Here is a 19,310-nt window from a genome sequence, read left to right as displayed (position 1 = left end):
TTTCTGCTTTTACATCAGTCATTAAATTAATTTCTTTCTCCAGGGTGAATATGAAGGCCAAAATGATGACATGAATGAAAGAAAGGTAAAATACATTGCAAATTCTTTTTCATATTATATTTAATGTAATAAATGGTGTTCTAAATCTCATTGTAAAGCATTAGTCATTGTACGAACAAGTAGATGTTTTAACAAATGCATACATTTTCTGAATTGCTTATTTTCTTCTATTTATGCATACAAAAGTGTTTTTACAAGATTTTTATAATGTCTTCTTATCAAGCATGTCAGTTTATTTAATTTAAAATTTACATCTTGGGGTGCTTCCATTTTCACTCTGCACACACACATTCCATTTCAACATGTCAGAAAGCTAAAATTGTTCAATAACTCATTTAATAATTTTATTTTCCTAACCAAATGCTCCTAGAGAGCAGTGGTTACTAAAGTAAAACATAGTCGTACTTTTCATTTGATTGTGCATTCAACTAAATTGCATGCAATTACTGAAAATCTGGTTCTAATTATTTCGTAAAGTTTCTAACTATCAAAAAACATTCAGAAATATATCAGTCCTCAAGAGAAACAGTGTGAATTCAAACTGTGTTCAATATATATGCTTGCTTTTAGAAATGGGGGAAAAATGTAAGTACTATTAAATAAAATGTAAGTACTATTAAATAATCTATTTAGTTTTATAGTTACTAATCAGTAACTAATAAGTAATAGACTAATAAGTAATCTATTAAGGTCCTTCCCATATTGTTCTCTAATGTTTTATTTTCCTTGATATGCAAACAATAGGAAATGCAGAGGAAAAATAGTAGGGACAGAAATGAAGAGGGAAAAATGAAGAAAAAGGGAACATTAGGAAACCTCTAATATTTACTATACTATGAAGATTGAGTTCATACAAACAGAGGTCATACAAATAAGCCTGATTTCTCCAAGGCTGAATTAGTAGAATTTAAAAACATAAACTCTGTAGTTTTTGGTAAATAATGTTGCCATTCAGCCACTAGATGTCTTCATGTGCCATATACAATTTAATTTAGTGTATGAACCTTGGTAGGCAAAACAAAGTTACAAAACAAACTATAAAAAGAGCTTTTTAATTCGTGTCTGTTTCTTTGAACTTTTTGTTTGCGAAGGAATTGTCTGCCTGGACTTGCAGAATTTTTTTGAGAGGCAGGTCCACAGATAACTGACTTGGAAAGCAAAAATTTTTGGAGAAAAAACCTAAATGAACATTAGTCAATGGAGGAAAATTGGGTACTGTGGAATGGGGAGGAAGAGGGCCTAGAAAGACCAGTGTCTGGGAAAATATTTCCCTACTAGTTGTATTTTGTGTTGCCCTCTTTTTTATTCTCCCTATTAGGCTCAGTTATGAAGTGTTAAGTATTAAAAACATAAAAGCTTCTTTCCAGAAATACTTCATTGATTATTCACATATGTCTCTGCTGCCTAGGCCTTGAATCTTCTGTAGTATTTCTATGCATAACATCATCTGTTTTCTATCTGAATCTAATAGTCTCAGTGTTTAATTTCCTGAAGAACCCTGATCAGGTTTAAAAGAAAGGAGGGTATTTTTGAGCTTTTATTTTTTCCCTTCTGCCCGCTCTTATTTTGCCCACTTATACTTATCTGTATCTTCAAATTCAACTTTCTCTTGTAAAAGCCCCAAAAATGAACTGAGTCCTTATGAGGTACCTATGCCAATAGGGCAGCACAAGTAATTAAGGTTTATGTACCAGTTTATAACATAAAAGGTTAATCCTTATCAACCTTCTTCAGGATTTCCTTGGACAAAATGCACAGTGACACAACACTTTTGTCCCATCCTATGAGAATTAGAAATCTGCAATGAAAACCTGAGATGGTTTCAGGTTTTCCTAAAAGTAAAGGAATTTCCCAGTTTCGGTGGGATTTCTACTCTTACAAAAATATATTTTTAAGAAAGGTACTGAGCAACAGAATGATAGTAATTCACCATGAGCATAAACACTGGTTTAGTTTTAAAGCTTCTGGCTCACTGGAAGCTTGTAACCCTTCATTGCTGTCTCTATAACATAAAAAAATCCATGAGGGTTTTGTATCCCACCTGGGAAATCCACTGTTGTCATGTACTTGAGCAGCATCCCTTTTATTAGAAGCAAAAGAGAACAGCCCTGTAAACTTACAGAAAGTACCTGTTCCTAAATGGAATGCTATTTTAGACAGAACTTTCTTTTTGCTCTTCAAATTCCATTCTGTAACTGTGTTCAAAGCAGCCTTTGGGGAGTTTTAGGAATGTAAGAGTTTTAACTTTCTTCTTTTGTATATTTGAGTGAATGCATTTATTAGTGTGAGTATTTATGGAAATAAATAATGCTGGGGGTAATGGCAAGGGGTGATTTTGAATAGGCAAGAATAAATATTTATATGAAAATATCAGTGTGGCAGCCAGGACAATCCTCTTCAGTGAAGTTGTGCCACATAAATCACAGGAATGAAAGAGGGAATATAGAAAGACCATCCCAAATTCTTGGCCTGTTGCAGTTGAGTGTGTCGTGGTCCATCTACCTCAGGTCCTGCAAGATTTCCCTTTATCCCTGCTCCTATTCCAGCTGGATTTCTCCTGCTGCAAGAAGTTTGTGTAGAATCTGATCCTTCCTTTGAGCTCTCTGTAAGCTGTGGGTGAATCTGCTTGGCCAAAAGCGTACATGGCCTTCATGATGTCCCCAACATGGGGACAAAATGGCTTTTCTATGGGCTCTACTGAGTTTAGCAGCCCCAGGAGGGCAGCAAATATTCTAAAAAATTAGAAAGGGTTTGTGAAAACAGAAAGGATAACTTGTTTCAAGTTAGTTTTAACTTTGGGTTTTTTTGTCTTTCTTTAGCTGCTGTATCAAGAATGGGCAAGATACAGAGTGTTTTACAAGTTTCAGCCTATCGATCTCATAAGGTACGTGGGCCTGTATAAAACACCAAAGTACATCATTCTGAGGTGATGCAATTCATTCATTTCCACTTTCTTCAGCAAATTAAATCTTGGATTGTTCAGAACATTGAAAATAATGTCCTCACTGCTTTTTTTGTGGCTCTGATGATAATTTACTATAACAAATATACACCTAAAAATTATCATCTATGCTTTAGTATAGTGCTCATTCCTGGAAGAATGTCATACTTCAGTTATTGGGGTTTTTTGGTATTGATTTGTTCAAAGGAGAGGAATTGTTCTTTACATTGTTGAATTTTTATTGGAGGGTATGGTCACAAAATCTGGTAAATAATCAGAAGCTGGTGTTCACATCATGAATCAGTGTGAAAAAATTTGACAGTTTTGAGATTGATTTGATTTTTTTACTCCTGGTTTTGCAAGTTTTATTCATCTGAACATATCCATATGTGTTCCCAGTGGGGTATTTTTTGTATGTTTATAAATTTTTTCTTTACAAACATAGAAGAAGTTGGCTTTAAAATAAAACAAAACAAACCAGTCATGATTTTTAAGGATTTCCCACAATAACTAAAAGAAAGCTAAAAATAACAATTTTTGTTGTATTGTATTTTGTTTGTACTATAAGTGCTGAGTAAAGAAAAAAAGATTTGATTAAACTGCTGACTAGAAATATTCTATTGTAAGATGTCTATCTGTGAAGAAATGAACTAGGGTATTAAGGAACAGAAAAAAAACCTCAACAAATATCTGTTTTAAAATAATTTGTATATATGAGGAAGATGGCATTTGTTACAATTTGTCTTTTGAATAATCAAACTCCAATCATTTTTTATTATATGATCTGCCCCTATGTGATTGCCTGGAAAAGCTGCTGTTGGTAACATGGATAGCCAATATGTAAAATATTTTGTTCTATTTTTTGCTAAATCTGAAATACTGCACATAGTTTTTCCAAGAGTTAAGCACTAGCTTTTAATGTGAGAGGAATTGCTCCTTAGTGGGAGCAAGATGATGCAAACTGGCCAAGTGGAAGTGTGACCATCAAACTCTGCTGAGGTTCTGCAAGGCTTTGAAATCTCCTCTGTTTTTGCTTCAAGGGTTTTGTGCAAAATTAATGTGCCTTTTGTATGGCAGTTACTCTGGGCCAAGCTCCTGTATGGAATAGGTAACTCAGAATGAGATTACAACACCTGTGGTGTGGTTAGTAAATGTTATAAGTGCTATACTAATTTGTGACTGGCTAGAGGAATTCCCAAGCTTTAGCAGACCTGACAGCTCAGCTGAGTTAAAAATAGAGGTACATCTGCTTACACTCCATCTTCATTTGTATTTTTCTGTCTCCATTATAATGTTTCACTGTGCTGATATGATTTCACAGAAATCCTGTGGTTTAAACTTCTGTGAGAAACTAAAAGAAGACCAGACATGTGCAATTGATTGTCTGTTCTCAGAGACGACTTTTCTTGCTTTTATCTTCCATACTTTGCTTGACTGCAAGTTTGACTGTTACCACTAAAATAAATGTGGTTTTTATTTCCTGGCTAATGTTAGAGCTTTAGTGTAGATGTACCTGGAGAATGGCCACCCCTCTCTTTCTGCTGGTGAAGTTTCTTCACTTTTGTGCCGTGGGGGTATCTGAGCTCAGCCTTGATGTGGATACTTATTCCCTTGGCAGACATCAGTCACTTTGTGCTTTTTGGTAATTTACTATGACCCTCCTTTCTTAGATTGCTTAGATTATACTCAACTTTTTTTTTTTTTTTTTTTTTTTTTTTTTTTTTTTTTTCCTGGTGTAATTTAAGTTTAAATTCAGACTTTGGTGGACAGATGAAGCAGCATTTATCTTTCTTTTTTACTCAAAGCCTGTCCAGCCTGCTGTTTTCAAATACATAACTCTGCTGAAGTACACCGCTAATTTTTAAACACAGCTTGCAACATATATTTAGGTATTACTATTTCACTCTTTTTCAGTAGGAATACAAACTGAAAGTCATTTTTTGACTCAAGTGTCTATGCTGGAAGATTAGATGTGGCACTGTAGAATTATTATAGGTTATTACTGATGCTTCAGCACCTTCTTTCTGACCACACAGCTGTTGCCAGTTCCCAGCTGATTGCACACCAACGACAGGAACCACATATTCATTATGCTCACTCTTGGTACAGAATGGGGATTCTCTTCTAATGTCTCTAATCCTCAGGGAATTTAACTTCATAGTCAGTCTCAGAAATTTTTAAAGTTCTTAATAGCAAAAGGAAATAAAGGACCATTATAATATTCACTAACAATTCCATTCACTTCTATCTCTTAATCTGTAAAAATATCCTTCTCTGGCTTTGTGGACTGCTTTGGGACATAAGAAAAGCAATTCTTTTTTTATTTTTGTAAAAGAAATGCAGCTGTGAGTAAGGAAGGTTTCACCAAATAAGAACACAGTGTTACAGAGTTACATATTTCTATTCTACAGCAGAACAATTTCAGTTAAAGACTTTAAGGAAATATATGTGCAAGTAATAAAGTGTGAATTGAAATGTCATTTGTAAGATGTTACAACACCTCATCTCTCAGTGCACCTCCAGATATAGAAACTCGTTGTTTGAAGCACAGTCTGCCGAATGCAGTGCTTTAATTTCTTTTTCTTTTTACTTCTTTTTAACTCACATGAAGAGGATTATAAACAGTTATTTGATATAGAAATCGTGAATTATTTGCTAACAGAAATCTTAGGCTAAAAGTACTGAAAATGATGAATGAAAAGTGCTGGACCTCAGTCATCTCAGGAAGGCCTGAGGGATATATTAAAAAGTAGAAAATGAAAACTGCAGTTTTAGAGTATGTAGAGCTCTGGAGGTCTGTCTGTTGCAACACACCTTTTCTGTCATCCTAATTTGAGTATTGATTTTCACTAGAGAGGAGTTTCTCTTGTGTGATTTTTTTGTAGGAATGCACTTATCAACAGTAGTTTCTATCAATCCTTGCACTGTAATATAAAAAATGCTGTAAAAACATCTGTGGCTTAGTGATTTTCTTCTATTTTTGATAATTTTCTTTTCTCGGATGAAGATGAGTTCAAACTCAGATTTTAACAAGTTCTGCAGGGATGCTACTGTTGATCCAGAGACAGGGAGGATGCTCCCTAAGAGTTCTATGACCTTGCATAAAGAAAGCAGGTTTTATATTTTTACCTGCTATTGAATATTAATCAAAGTTTTGACAACATGATTTTAGAATTAATAGGTTCTCCTTAGACCTTCTCTCTGCTCAAAACAGATCTGCTTTTGAAAGCCAGATCAAATTGCTCATGCATTTTGAAATATGCTGGGATGGAGATCACACAGCTTCAACTCTTCCAACATTGCACCACTTTGCAGACATTTTCACCCCCCCTTTGGACCAAATATTCCTTGATCTTATTTACAGTCATTGGTTTTTTTTGTCTTTCAGCAGTACAGCAAGTACTTACAGCAAGTCAAGAAAATACACACAAGTGTAAGAAGTGCAGTAGAAATTAATAATAAATTTTATTTCTGGTTGTAATGCAACATTTATCAATGAGGAGCTCTAAATGACAGGGAGTAATCTGAGGTTACAGTGTCACCAAGAGGTGGTTTTCCTTCTGAGACAAAACCTTAACTCATGGAAAACTGGCACGTTTTCCTCTTAAAGGGCATCTTGAAGCACCTGCAGCTGGAAAACCATGTAGGAACTGAAATTCCAGGAGCAGACCATACTTGTAGAGAGGAGGTTACATTTTTATCTCTTGATCTGTTAACATAAGATTACCTCACACCACGAAAATCAAGCAGAGTTGGCTCATTTCTAATTGTGGTGGAGTTTATTTTAACATCACTGCTTCTATAAGGCCCCAGCTCATTTTCTAATGGTTTTTAATATTTTAATTTTTATTCTCCATTTCTAGAACTTCACCAAAGTTCTTAGTAGCTAACAGGCTACATTATCTATAGCATGATTGCTTTCAAAGCTCAAAATGCCTCTTACTGTAAAGCCTGAAACAGGGATGACATGTAAAGATTGAGACTGTGTATGCAATAACTCTTTTTGCAGGAGCAGGTAGGAAAGTGTGTTAACTAAAATATTATTTATAGAGTATAGAACATAAATCAAAACTTGGGAGTTTCTGTTAGTCAAACTGTCTAGCTAATATATTCCCTCCTTCCTATCTTTAACTGTGTTTTCCTTTGGTATGGAAAATTGCTTCACCTCTGTGTAATGAATTCTGGCCTTTCATTGTGAGGTACCCATGTTGAACTTGCCCTTGACTGAGCATCCCCAGTCCCCCCCCTGTTCCTGCCATGAATGCTGTGTTTCTAAAGCCTGGAGCTTGCTTCTCCTGGCAGTTTCTAAAGCAGTGACAGACCTGTGATCCAAAGTTTGACTGTCTGAGCTCTGGAAACTTGCCTTCTCTTTGAGTGTCTCACAGTGCTCGATGTAAGCAAACAGGCACCCAAATTGTCAGTACTGGTTTACCTTTTGACCTTTTGCTTCTTTCATCAATCTTCACCAAAAAAACCCCCAAACCTGGATGTATGTGCTTACCCTACTTAGGGGAGTTTTAAAAGAGAGATAAAATAAGAACAGGGAGCTCTGCTAAATTGTTGTTTTTATTGTCTTTATAGATAGGTGTTTCTTCCTCTGCAAAAATGTGGTTAAGATCAATTTGTGGTACAGCTTGCCCCAGCTGAGCCCTTCTATCCTGCCTAATGGCTGAACAAATTATTTCTTTGTTCACTACCCTGATTTGTAGTCACATCTTCATCTCTTTTTTGTTCCACATACTGTCTAGAATTCTCAGGACTTGAAAATAAAGCCAGTGATGCCCAGTCCCAGGGGAAATGTTGTTGAGTCACTGCTTATGCTAACTTTGGGGTTATTGATCCTCAAAGCAGTGATTCTCTTGTATGCTTTAATTCCTCATCTTCCCTGTCCCTCTTCTGTTATTATTGTGAATTAATCTCACCAAATATATATACTTTTTTTTCCCCTTTTTTTCTTTTTTCCTTTTCCTTTTTTCTTTTTTTTCTTTTTTCTTTTTTCTTTTTTCTTTTTTCTTTTTTCTTTTTTCTTTTTTCTTTTTTATTTTTTCTTTTTTTTCTTTTTCCTTTTTTTTTTTTTGTGCGAAATGGAACCGCTTTGGCAGAAGCAGCCTTGCAGCATCTGGTTATTTCACAAGGACTGAACAACTCTCTCTGATGCACTGTGTCCCTGCAATTCTTCCCTGTCTTTAGCAGGCAAATCTTCAATGTTCACAGAGATGCTGAGGCTGTCTGCAAGGAATTCTGTGCTAGGAAAAAGAGAAAACAGCTTTAAGCCTGGGAAAGTGCAGTAATGGAGCAAACACAGCTCTACACTAAGTAGAAAAATGCCCATGAGCTCTACCAGTGTCTTTGGCACTTGTCCATCCAGCTTCTTTCCAAAGCTCTGCCAAACACATGCCTGAGGCAACAATCTGAGCAGATCTTCTGCTGTAACCCTTTTGCACTTGGAGGCAAACATATTTTTATAGTTCCAAGAAAGTGTACGGTGAAGACTCCTTCCCAACATGCGATATGTCCAGCTCACAGTTCATCATCACTAAAGCTCTAGGTGCAGGGGGAAGTGCTGTGCCTGCATCCACTCATCCTTGATGTCCTTCCTGCCAGGTTTTATGGCAGAGAACTTCCTGGAGGGGGCCAGAAGCATATGGGACTCTGGAGCAGAGTCTGAGCTGGAGAAAAATGAACATTTCCCCATCATTATATCTTTTCTCCTTTTCCGTGATCTCATTACCCCCCCACAACCCCAGTTTATTTATGAATGGACTTTATTATCATGCTGTACATCCATGAAAATGGTCTTCTGCACTTTAGGAGTTTGATGCTAGGGCAGTACTTTTGAGCTGAGTTGCAGGGAGCTTTCCCTCCCCTCACTAGAACTTCTCATCACAGGCCTTACCCAAGTGCTCCAGCCATTGTTTATTACAAAGCAGAGGGGTTTTGCTCGTGGTGCATAAATCACCAAGGAATTTGAGTTGAATTATTCTTCTGGATGCAGGCCTGTGACTGGAGTGAGATGATTTACTTACAGCTCTGCATTTCACAGACTTTGCCAGTCCTGTAGGAAGTGCTTCTCTCTGTCTCTTTTGGCAAGCGTTTGGTCTTATTTATTGTTGCTTGTATGAGAGATGGAATTTTAAACCAGTAGGCTTGGATTGTAGTGGTGAGGAAAAGCAGATCCCTGCCTTCTGATAAACATAATTCCCAGGCTTCAGATTACTGTCTGAGCAGTAGGATCCTCATTACCACCCGGATTCCTCCCTCCTGCAGTGGGATTTTCAAAAGCTAGTCCAGCAGAAGATGCACATATCTACATCAGGACTTGTGCAAAGTCAAGTCTCTGATGACTGAGGTTGTAGCACAACTTCCTGGGGTCTCCCCCTTGGACTGTGGAGTTTTGTAGGCAGCTAGAGTTCAGTTTTCTTTGTGTTAAGAACTCTCTCAGGCTAAGTTCAATAGTGCCTGAATGATAGTGCCTAAATTTCACAGCCAGAAACTTATATTTTTGAATGGACATGACTGACAGGTTCCATCCAAAAGGTGTCTTTGGAGGTGACATCAGCATATTTTGATAGGTAATGGAAGTTTGTTCTTTCAGGCTGGAGGAGTAAAAAAGACAGAGGTGAGAGACCACATTTGGAAACAGAAGTCAAGCACATTTAAATATTTACCTGCATGTGAATATTTGTAGACATCTACAAGTGTGTGTGGCTGGGAACTGCAGGGAGTAGAAAACAGTTGCTGCATTTGGGTGGCTACAGATCTTTCTTGTAGAACTGCTCTTAATCTCTGTAGGAGGTTCTGGCTGTGCCTTCCTGGGCTGAGAGAAAGTTCTTTTCTGGCTCCTGAATGCTGACCAAGGGTCAAGACCAACCCATTTCTGGTTTAAAGGTATTGCCCCATACTAAGATGTTTTGTATGAGGATTCTCTCTGTCCATAAGTTATATTAGAACAGGCCATGGCTTTGTCTGATCCTGTAACTTGTCTGTGACGTTGGACAAAACCAGGATCGCAAGGGAAGAGATCAAGAACTGGGCACCACATAAAAATTATGCCCAGAAAACACAAACTTAAGGAAAGCTTTCCATATGGCAAATCTGTGAACTTCCACAGTCAGTACAGAGAGCAGAAAAATTGAGATTTTTATGCCATGTTGAGCAGGACGTAAGAAATGGATGGAGCCAGGCTCTTCTCAGCTGTGTCCTGTGACAAGAAGTGATGGGCACAAATGAGAGTGAGGTAGATTAGCCTGTAGTTCAATAGGTCCTTCTTCTTGCCCTTTTTGAAAATGGGGGTGACATTTGTTTTCCTCCAACTTTTAGAAACTTCTCCCTGTTGCCATGTCCAATCAAAGATTATCAGGAGCTGCCTTGCAATGACATCTGCCAGCTCCCTCAGCCCTCGTGGGTGCATCCCGTCAGGGCCTGTGGACTTATGGATGTCCAACTTGCTTCAGTATTCCCTGACCCAACCCCCTTCCACCAAGGTGACTAAAAGAAAATTTTTTATACTTGTTTTTAATTGGAAATGATACATCTGTTCGTTAGCCAGCAGATGGTGTCTATCTGACAGCAGGAACACTGTGCAAGCGCTAACAAGGACCTACTTACTAAAATAAATACATGAAATGAATGCAGGCTCTGCAGTAAGAGTTAGCTATATTAACTTGAAAAGCAAGAAAGCTCTCATGAAATATTCGTTACTATAAATGAAAGATATTTAGGAAAAGACGCCAGTATTTGAGGTTCAAACTCTTGTTAAATTAGATGAATAAAATCATGCAAATTATCTTGTGGAAATAGAGATTAGGGAAGTGATGAGATGTCAATGACCTCACATTTGTTCAAAAAGGCAGAAAAGCAAGTTGTAATAGGTATTAAAAAAATTGGAAGAAAAAGACAAAGTAACCTCCTTTCTTAAAAGAAAGTCTGAAAGAAAGACTGATTAATATTAAATAGGTTACTCTTCATTTGTATTTACTTATTATGAAGAATGTATTATCTGTATAACTGAATGAATCACTTCTTGCATAGATTGTCACTTAGTGCTCTTTTGAGAGTTGTTTAGAAAATGAAACTTCCTTCCTCACAGGTAAGCTCTGATTGACTCCCCTTAGCTTTGAATTAGCCTCAGGTAGCCATGGATTTTTAATTTTCCAGGTTGGGAACGTTACTGATATTTTAAAAAACTTCTAAATAAAGAGAGAATAACTTAAAGAAAGGTGAGGAGAGGGAGAGAGTCCACAGGTTGTCTTATGCATAAATTCTTGGATGTGACAGGCAAAGAACTCCTGCTGAAAATGCCTTCCCTGAGCAAGGTGTACTGTGGCTTCTGCAGGCTGAGGGACATTCAGAACTTTTTAACGCTAAGCACATGTCAGGAAACATCAACTGAATAGTGTAATCAGGCACTTAATCCTTTCAAACCTGTTCTGAAGTTTTGTATTGTCCCAGAACAGAGAGGAGAATGCAATTACAGTGCTTCTGACTACCCAGCATTTTGTTGTTTGCTTATCCATTTGGCAGTTGTCTGCCTTAATTTCTGTCTCAGTCACATTACATGTCTACTTATTATGCTTCTATTGTTCTTTCTCCTGCAGTCAGTAAACAAAGCTTTTTTTTCAGTTTATAATCCATCACCACAAGCTATGCACTTCCAGCTGTATTCTGACAGTTTCTTGGAATGGAAGCATAAGGTTCGTGAATCTGTGAGGCTCAAAGAGTGGCTTGTCCTAGTTTTATTTCTTTGTAGGATAAGGTTTGGCCTTTTGCTATTTTAAATTGCATTGAATACACAAATCCTGACTATTGTTATTAATTATTATCATAAATTATTAGCATTATTAATAATAATATTTCCCCATGGTTTTTGAATCAACTAGAATTTGAGAACTTGAATATCCCCTTTCTCCATGCACATCAACTTCTCCCTGTTCCTGTGCTGAAGAGTAATTTGTCTTAAGAGCCAAAAAAAAATCCTAGGGAAAAACATAGCTCTACCTCTAAATAAAATTCTCAATTTCTGTTCTCCGTGGACTTGAAATATTTTGACAGTGGATTTTTTGTCTCCTGTAAGGAATCACAATTACAATTCCAAAGTGTCTTAAAAGAGAAATGTATCTGTAATTTAGGCAAGTTTGACTCCAAACTTAAGTACCATTGGAGGACAGAGCAAATATTTGTTACATTATGCTTTCAAACAAAAACTTTAGTGAAAAGGGCTTGATTAAATGGCTCTGGTGGCACATTTCTTCATTTGTTTTCAGAGGAAAAGGGTCAGGTTCTAAACTCTATTGAAAAACACACTTTTAATCAGTCTCTACTGGACATTCTTGGTTTTTATGCCCAGTAGAAGGAAAAAAAAAGTGCTTTTACCTTGGACAAAGTCTTTCTTTGTTTTCTCTATGCAGAACCAGCTGGCCTTTCTAAAGGACAGTTCTTTCCTATCTCCAACTCAGATGCATTGCAATTTATTTGAGGTTCTGTAGTTGTTATTTTTTCCCCCTCTTAAAATTTTAATAAAAAAAGTTTTTCAGCCTCTTGGCACTTTGTTCCAAGGGTGATTGTCTTCTGCCAGGATCTTTTCTTGGCTTCCATATTTGCTCCATTTGGTGCACTCTCTGTGTATCTGGATTTAGCACTGATATGTTCCTTCTTGAGACTGCCTGGATGGAATATGTGCTGTCAGGCACAACCATGGTGGAAATCTCCAAGATCTCTGGATTCACAGCAGCCTCAGTGCTGCTGCTGAGCAGTAATTCCACCCAGGTGTCCCAGATGGTTGTAATAAATGCTCGAGTCTTGCCCTGAGAAAATTTTCAAGTGAAGAAAAAATGGCAAATCCAGAAAAGTTTGGACATAGGCAGCTCTACCTGGAGTGAAATCTTGGGGTGTTCAGCAATGTTCCTGATCAACTGGTAGTGACTGGGCCTTTTCCTATACTCCAGCAGTCTTTCTGAAAGAAGTCTGAAAGGAAACTTCTGCTGTTGGGAACTGTTGTCTCAAAACCAAAGTAAATATCTGTGTTCTGAACTTAGCATGTGCTAGAAATGGCTTCTCACTTTCTAAGGGTAGTCACAGTTCTACCTGCAGCATAATGGAAGAGGTTCTTCTGGTTGCAAAAGCCCTGAAAGAATAAATTGTGTTCCTGGGGACTGTTGCTGTGGGTCAGAGAGGGAATGTGCACCTGGATGGGGAAAGAAAGTTTTAAATAGCCCTGGCAGTAAAGATTTCATTTCTGACATGAAACTAAGCTGCTTGTCCTTTTCCCCAGTGGCAGAAACTCCAGAATTTCACCCCCAAATTGTGCAAATAAGTTTATTTTGAAGGCATTAGTAATAAGTGTGACTTGGTTGACCCTCTGCACAGGGGAAACCTACCCAAGAGGCAGCTGTAAATCAATTTAGTTTTGCAGAGAAATTATTGCATCTAAACGACTCCTCCATCAAAGGGGTGGTGGAATGAAATGGAAATGTGAAGCGACAGCTGGCCTAGAGTGGGTATGGAAATTTAAAAACTGAAGAGTTCTGCGCAGATTTCTCCGTTAGGTGACTCAGTGTCCACAAGCGCCTTTTCCTCGCTTTTTTAGCTTTGTTCCTGAGCATCTCCAGAGTTTTTTCCAGCGTGTGTCACGCACCACACGCTTCATTCACATTCCAGGTACCCACACTTGTTTTCACAGAGTCAAAACTGAAGAGTTTTTTTCCTTCTCTTTCTCCCCCCTTTCCTAAACCTTAGTCTATTTATGAATTGCACAACTTGGCACGGGAGCACTGTGACCAACGTGCAAGCAGAGGGTTTAATAATCAGTTGTTCTTTTTGATGTTGGTTTTGCAACCAGACAGACCAAAGTGCATTGCAGATGTCTGGTTTTAGTGTTATATGGGTGAACCAGAGGGAACTGAGCCAACATTTCTGCTGTGGCCTCCTCAACACTTCTAATTCTGGGAGGGAATTACTTTCTAGAACACTTTCTACAGGTGGTTGTTGTTGCTGCTGCTGGGAGTTTTTCATGCTGTTTCTGATAATCTGCTGGAAGAGCAGCTTGTGTTCAGCCAGTTCAGGAATTATGGGTAATTTGACCAAATCTTTCCTTAAAGACATGATTCTCAGTACTTGGTAGTTGGCCATTTAACCAACCTTTATAACATCTTCTAAAATGAAAGGCACAAAATTTCACTTTATGATGTATCAACACACAGAACAAAAGCCTTGGGTGTTGCTCCTGATAGGAGCAGTACACATTCTTTATAAACCCATTTGGCCTTTAGTTTGGGGATAACTCCTGCCTCCATGGAATATGTGTATATAAAGGGGCATTTCCCTAATGCAGAAATAAGGCTCATACAAAGCCAGGGGCACACTTTTTTGGTGGCATTCTGCATTATCCATGAGCAGCACACTTTGGAAAGGATTAGTCCTTAGCTTTGCCTGGATATATGTGAGGCAGATGTGAATTAGCTACTGAGGTAGGGTAAGACTCTGGTCTCAATTCTCCTCTTTTGCCATGCCAGCATAAATCACGGGTAATTCCCGTAGGATAATAAAGTCAGACTGGTTTTATCCCAATGTAAATGAGAGAACATGCCAAGTTCTTGGTGTAAATATATAAAAACTTGTAAAAATACTTTTCCTTGACTTACATCTTCCTCTACCCTTGAAGCACACATTTTTTCTCCCCTCTGTTCATTCACTACTGAATCCAGCAGCAGCTGCAGTAGATGTTGGTACAGGGGGTCACAGGAGTTTGCAGAGCCTTGACTCCTGTTCAGAGGAACCAGAGAAGAGTTCTTGGGATGTGTCAAAGAAAGGACATGTCTATTTCCTTTGTTCTTCTGACTTGATAAACTCATATCTAAATTGTTCATTATGTTTCCAAGCTCTGTCATTGCTTCTCCTTAGATTATTTCACTTTCCGGCACATTGGTGGACTGAGTTGGGGCACAATACCTTAATAATTTTCCTTTTTCAAAACAGTTAAGCCACAAAACACAGTGCAGTTTTCTTCTTGGCAACTGCTTTTTTTCCATACTGCCAGGACATTGTTGAGCTCTTCTCACTTTCTTTTGGCATGGATACAAATAGCGACCCTTCATTTTATAAGTTACAGATTACATTAATCACTGGAAGACTTAAAAATTGAGGGGAAGCCTCTTGAGCCATAAACTTGAACTTCCCTGACCCTGATCTGCTGCTCTATAGTGTTGCTGGCATTTGAACCTTTTCTGTGCTAATTTGTGGCCTTTTGTCAAAAGAACAGAGAGTTTTGAACAGCTTAGATTGTGGACAATTTCTTTGTGCCTGCTCTGAGCTATTTCAAATGCTTTACTAGCTGTGTCCATTGCCCATCTCTACAAACAAGGAAGCAGGAAGAAGACATGATCAGAATAAAGTCCCTCTGGTCCTCCTTTTCCTGCTTTAGTGTCAAATTTAAGGTGGTCACTCCCCAGTAGAAGGAAACTTGAGAGCAAATGGAGTTTCCCTCTATCTTGTGCTGTTCCAACACCATAGCTGCTGTTTGTTGACGCACACAGGAGGCTTGAAGAAAAACTGTAGGCCTTCTGGTTAGTTCTATATTTCAATAAAGTATTTCTTCTCACTTCATATTAAAAAGAGTGTATTAAAACGTGTGTATTAAGCAAACTCTATTTACAACATAGTATATTAACACATAGGTATATTAAAATATGTATTTATTTTCAAATGTGAAAACAAAGGAAAGCTGCTTCTTATAATTACCTCTGAAATTATCTGGCATGTACCAGGACAGAGAGCAGTCCCACATTATATAGCTTGTATTTGCAACACCAATATTTATATTTAGTATTTCATAAAATATACTGTATCATATAATGTTGTATTTCCTTGTAATCTCTTCAAATCCATTGTCCCAAGGTGATTCACATCTGACGTTATTGCCATGCAAGCCACACTGTATGATTTCACTTGTGCTGTTTGATATTTCACAGTTAGGATACCTTGCAACATCAGGTGTAGGGGTTGTACTCTTTTCCTAGAAGATTCCTGAAATTTCCCAGCTTCTGGATGACATCTCATACTGAAGATAATGTTGTCTGTGTATTACCTCAAAATGCTTTTGTTTGGCTTTCCCCTTTAGGATGTGTCCTTTCTAAAGCACAAGCAAGTTCGGTTAGACATGAGAAAATAGAGGCACTCATGGAAGGCAAAATTGAAATAGGCAGGATTGCCCTGCCAGTTTTCCATGGGAGAGCCTGGAAATGTGGAGTTAGTTGCAGCTGTGATGGTGTGAGAACGACAGCAGGATCTGTAGTAATAAAAGCCCCTCACTGTTACTTCTCTTATTCATTTCATCTGAGCTGGAAGTGACTGTGGAGGCTTGTCTTCTTGTCCCTTGGCTCTCTGCCATGGTTACACTCCTGCACTGTCTCTCCTGTGGCACGAGCAGTCTGGCTCTTAGACCCAACTTCTGTAGTAGAAAATTTCAGTTTATGCCTCCAAAAATGTAATTTAATAATTTTCAGTAGGAATTATTTTAATCTGGGGTACTTAATTTGGATAAAACTTCCCTGAGGTAAATGGGATCAGAATAAATCTCAAACTAGGATCAACCTTTATGAGGACCAAGTCTTATCTTTCAACATGATATCATGAGTTTATTTTAATTTTTGCTGCAATCAAAGTGTAAATGTCTCCCTGACTCACACTCCATGTCATGCCCTGAGTGCTCTCTGTATAGCTGCTTTCTGTCCAACACTGCTCCATCTTCCCCTCTGGCTTGTGAAATGTTTTTAACCTTGTTGCTTTGTATCTAAATTTTGGAGATTCTTGAGTTCTATGAAGCGCTTTGGGTTTTGCAATATTTGTAATCGCTCCTAACTGTGCTTTGGAATGATCAGTGAGATTCATTCATGCTTAGTTTACTTGTTGCAGTGTGATTCATGAAGATGTTGGGCTGAGTTCTACCACTTATTTATCAACATCTGCAGTGGGCTGTTCCACTGTTTTTTCTAACCAGCTGTCCAAGGGCTGTTAACCTGACAGAAATATTCTTTCTGAAAAGCCAGTGTTAAGTGCACAAGTAAACTTCCCTCCTTTAGCAGCAGTTCCAGATTAGTCATCTTTTAAGATATTAGAGGATGTTGTCAGTATGGTCCCAAGATGTCATTTCTGTGACTCTCACTAACTGAATCCAGGAGTACTACAGAGGCAAAAATTAATGTGCTCCTCTGAGAAGCCAATTATTTTCCAATGTTTCTTCCTATTTCAATGACTTTTTTTAAGAGATGCAAAGACCACAGTCTTCTCTGAACACATATTATGTATTGCAATGATACCTACTTAATTTCAGTTCAGGAGAATGATCCAGAACTGTCTTTAATTTCTCAGAACAGAGAAGCCCAAACTTCCAAATGCCAAAATAATTCCCTGCATTTGTTCCTATTGTCTTCAAGATCCTCAGGGCTTTCATTAATGTCCTTCACAATTTGTATTTTAACTTTCTGTGACTGTTTAGTAGCTTTAAAACACATTTGAAAATGATACCCTTGTCATGTGCTTTTTCTTATTTTTTTTCTTCTTTTTCAGGAAGTATTTTGGAGAAAAGATAGGACTTTATTTTGCATGGCTGGGTTTATACACAGAATTCCTCATTCCATCTTCAGTAGTTGGGATTATTGTATTTCTATATGGATGTGTAACCATCGAAAGTGACATTCCTAGGTAAGCTTACCTGTGATCCATGATTTGTTATTTGAAAATTATAAGACTATGCTTTTTCTTGTTAATCTGTAGTGAGAATAACTGGTTTTCGCTTGTCTGAAGTGCAGTGATGTATCATTACCAGCCCTGCAAGCATTATAAGCACAGAGGCATAGAACAGCATTTGAAGGTCACACATTTATTTGACTGGTCAGTGTCTTACCTCCCGAAACAGGAATGTGTAGTGAGTCCACTATATTGAGTTTGTTTTCTAAGATATTAATTTGCTTTTTATGAGTGCAAATAGCAAACTGCTCATTCAGAAAGTCGTTATGTAAAGCTCACTGAAATGAATGAAAACACTGTCTACGACTCTTGGAACACTTTATTCTTATTTTTTTAAAAAATCAGACCATTTATACAAGTAAGATGAACAATAGTTACAAGATTTAGCAAATGCCAGTAGATCAAGAGATGTAATTCTGCCCCTCTCTGCTGAGCCCCACCTACAGAGCTCCTCCAGCCCTGAGATCCCAGCAGAGGAATTACAGGGAGCTACTGGAGCCAGGCCAGAGCAGGGACACAAAGGGATCAGAGGGATGGAGCAGCTCTGCTGGGAGCAAAGGCTCAGGGAATTGGGATTGTTCAGCCTGGAGAGGAGAAGGCTTTGGGGTGACCTCACTGTGGCCTTGCAGTGCCTGAAGGGAGCCACAGGAAAGATGGAGAGAGACTCTGGGCAAGGGCCTGGAGTGACTGGACAAGGGCCTGGAGTGACAGGACAAGGGGCAATGGCTTCACACTGACAGAGGGCAGGGTTAGATTGGATATTGGGGAGGAATTGTTCCCTGTGAGGCTGGGGAGGCCCTGGCACAGGTTTCCCAGAGAAGCTGTGGCTGCCCCATCCCTGGCAGTGTCAAGGCCAGGTTGGATGGGACTCTGAGCAACCTGGGATAGTGGAAGGTGTCCCTGCCCAGGGCAGGTGGTGGAACTGGATGGGCTTTGAGGTCCCTTCCAACTCAACCCATTCTATGATTCTGTATTTGATCTTCACAGTATTCCCCTTTTAGACACAAAATAATGTTGGATTCTGTGTATCCTGCGGGGAATATACTACACAAAAACTGCCAAAGTGACACTGTGATGTTAATGTCTGCTTCCCACTGGAAAAAAAAAAAATCCTCTGTGTTATCTGTGTCTGACTTCTGCTGGAGACAATACTTGTACGCTGATCACATTCATTAGAGTCCCTGAACTGTCAGCTTTTAAAATCACTGCAGTAGACAAGGTTACTGATAGGTAAATGATGAACAGCACCTCATCTGAGTCAGGGTCTGTTTTCTTAGCTTGATCTGAATAAATCTTGGTGCTTGTCAGGGTGAAAGCTTGTGCTAACATTTAAGCTCCAGTGAGATTTATGGCTGTATCTGCAGCACCCTCTGCTGCCTTTTGAAATAGAGAATTACTGTAACAGCATGAGAGCTAGAAACAGCTGCATGCTTTTTAAACTATATAATACAAACATATTCATAATAGAGCTTGAATAGCTCTATTATAAATTGTTTTTTTTTAGTTTATAGTTGTAAGGAAAAACCTATTTTAGGATGGTCCATATAGGAACAATCATAATCGCCTT

At 38.2% G+C, this 19,310-nt stretch overlaps 1 protein-coding gene across 1 annotated transcript in view; it reads left to right on the top strand.

Moving 5' to 3' along the window:
* Positions 1-19,310, top strand: part of LOC116995366 (anoctamin-2-like) — a 147,936-nt gene that overhangs the window by 39,096 nt on the left and 89,530 nt on the right. The window contains exons 9-11 of the mRNA XM_033058045.1: positions 44-85; positions 2,880-2,944; positions 17,564-17,698. Of these exons, the coding sequence (XP_032913936.1) occupies positions 44-85; positions 2,880-2,944; positions 17,564-17,698 (242 nt within the window). The remainder of the gene's footprint in view (positions 1-43; positions 86-2,879; positions 2,945-17,563; positions 17,699-19,310) is intronic.

The sequence above is a fragment of the Catharus ustulatus genome, chromosome 4, assembly GCF_009819885.2.
Source record: "Catharus ustulatus isolate bCatUst1 chromosome 4, bCatUst1.pri.v2, whole genome shotgun sequence".
In the NCBI taxonomy this organism is placed as follows: Eukaryota; Metazoa; Chordata; class Aves; order Passeriformes; family Turdidae; genus Catharus; species Catharus ustulatus.
The sequence above is the reverse complement of the archived record's forward strand: the minus strand, read 5'-3'. Positions and strand labels throughout refer to the sequence as shown.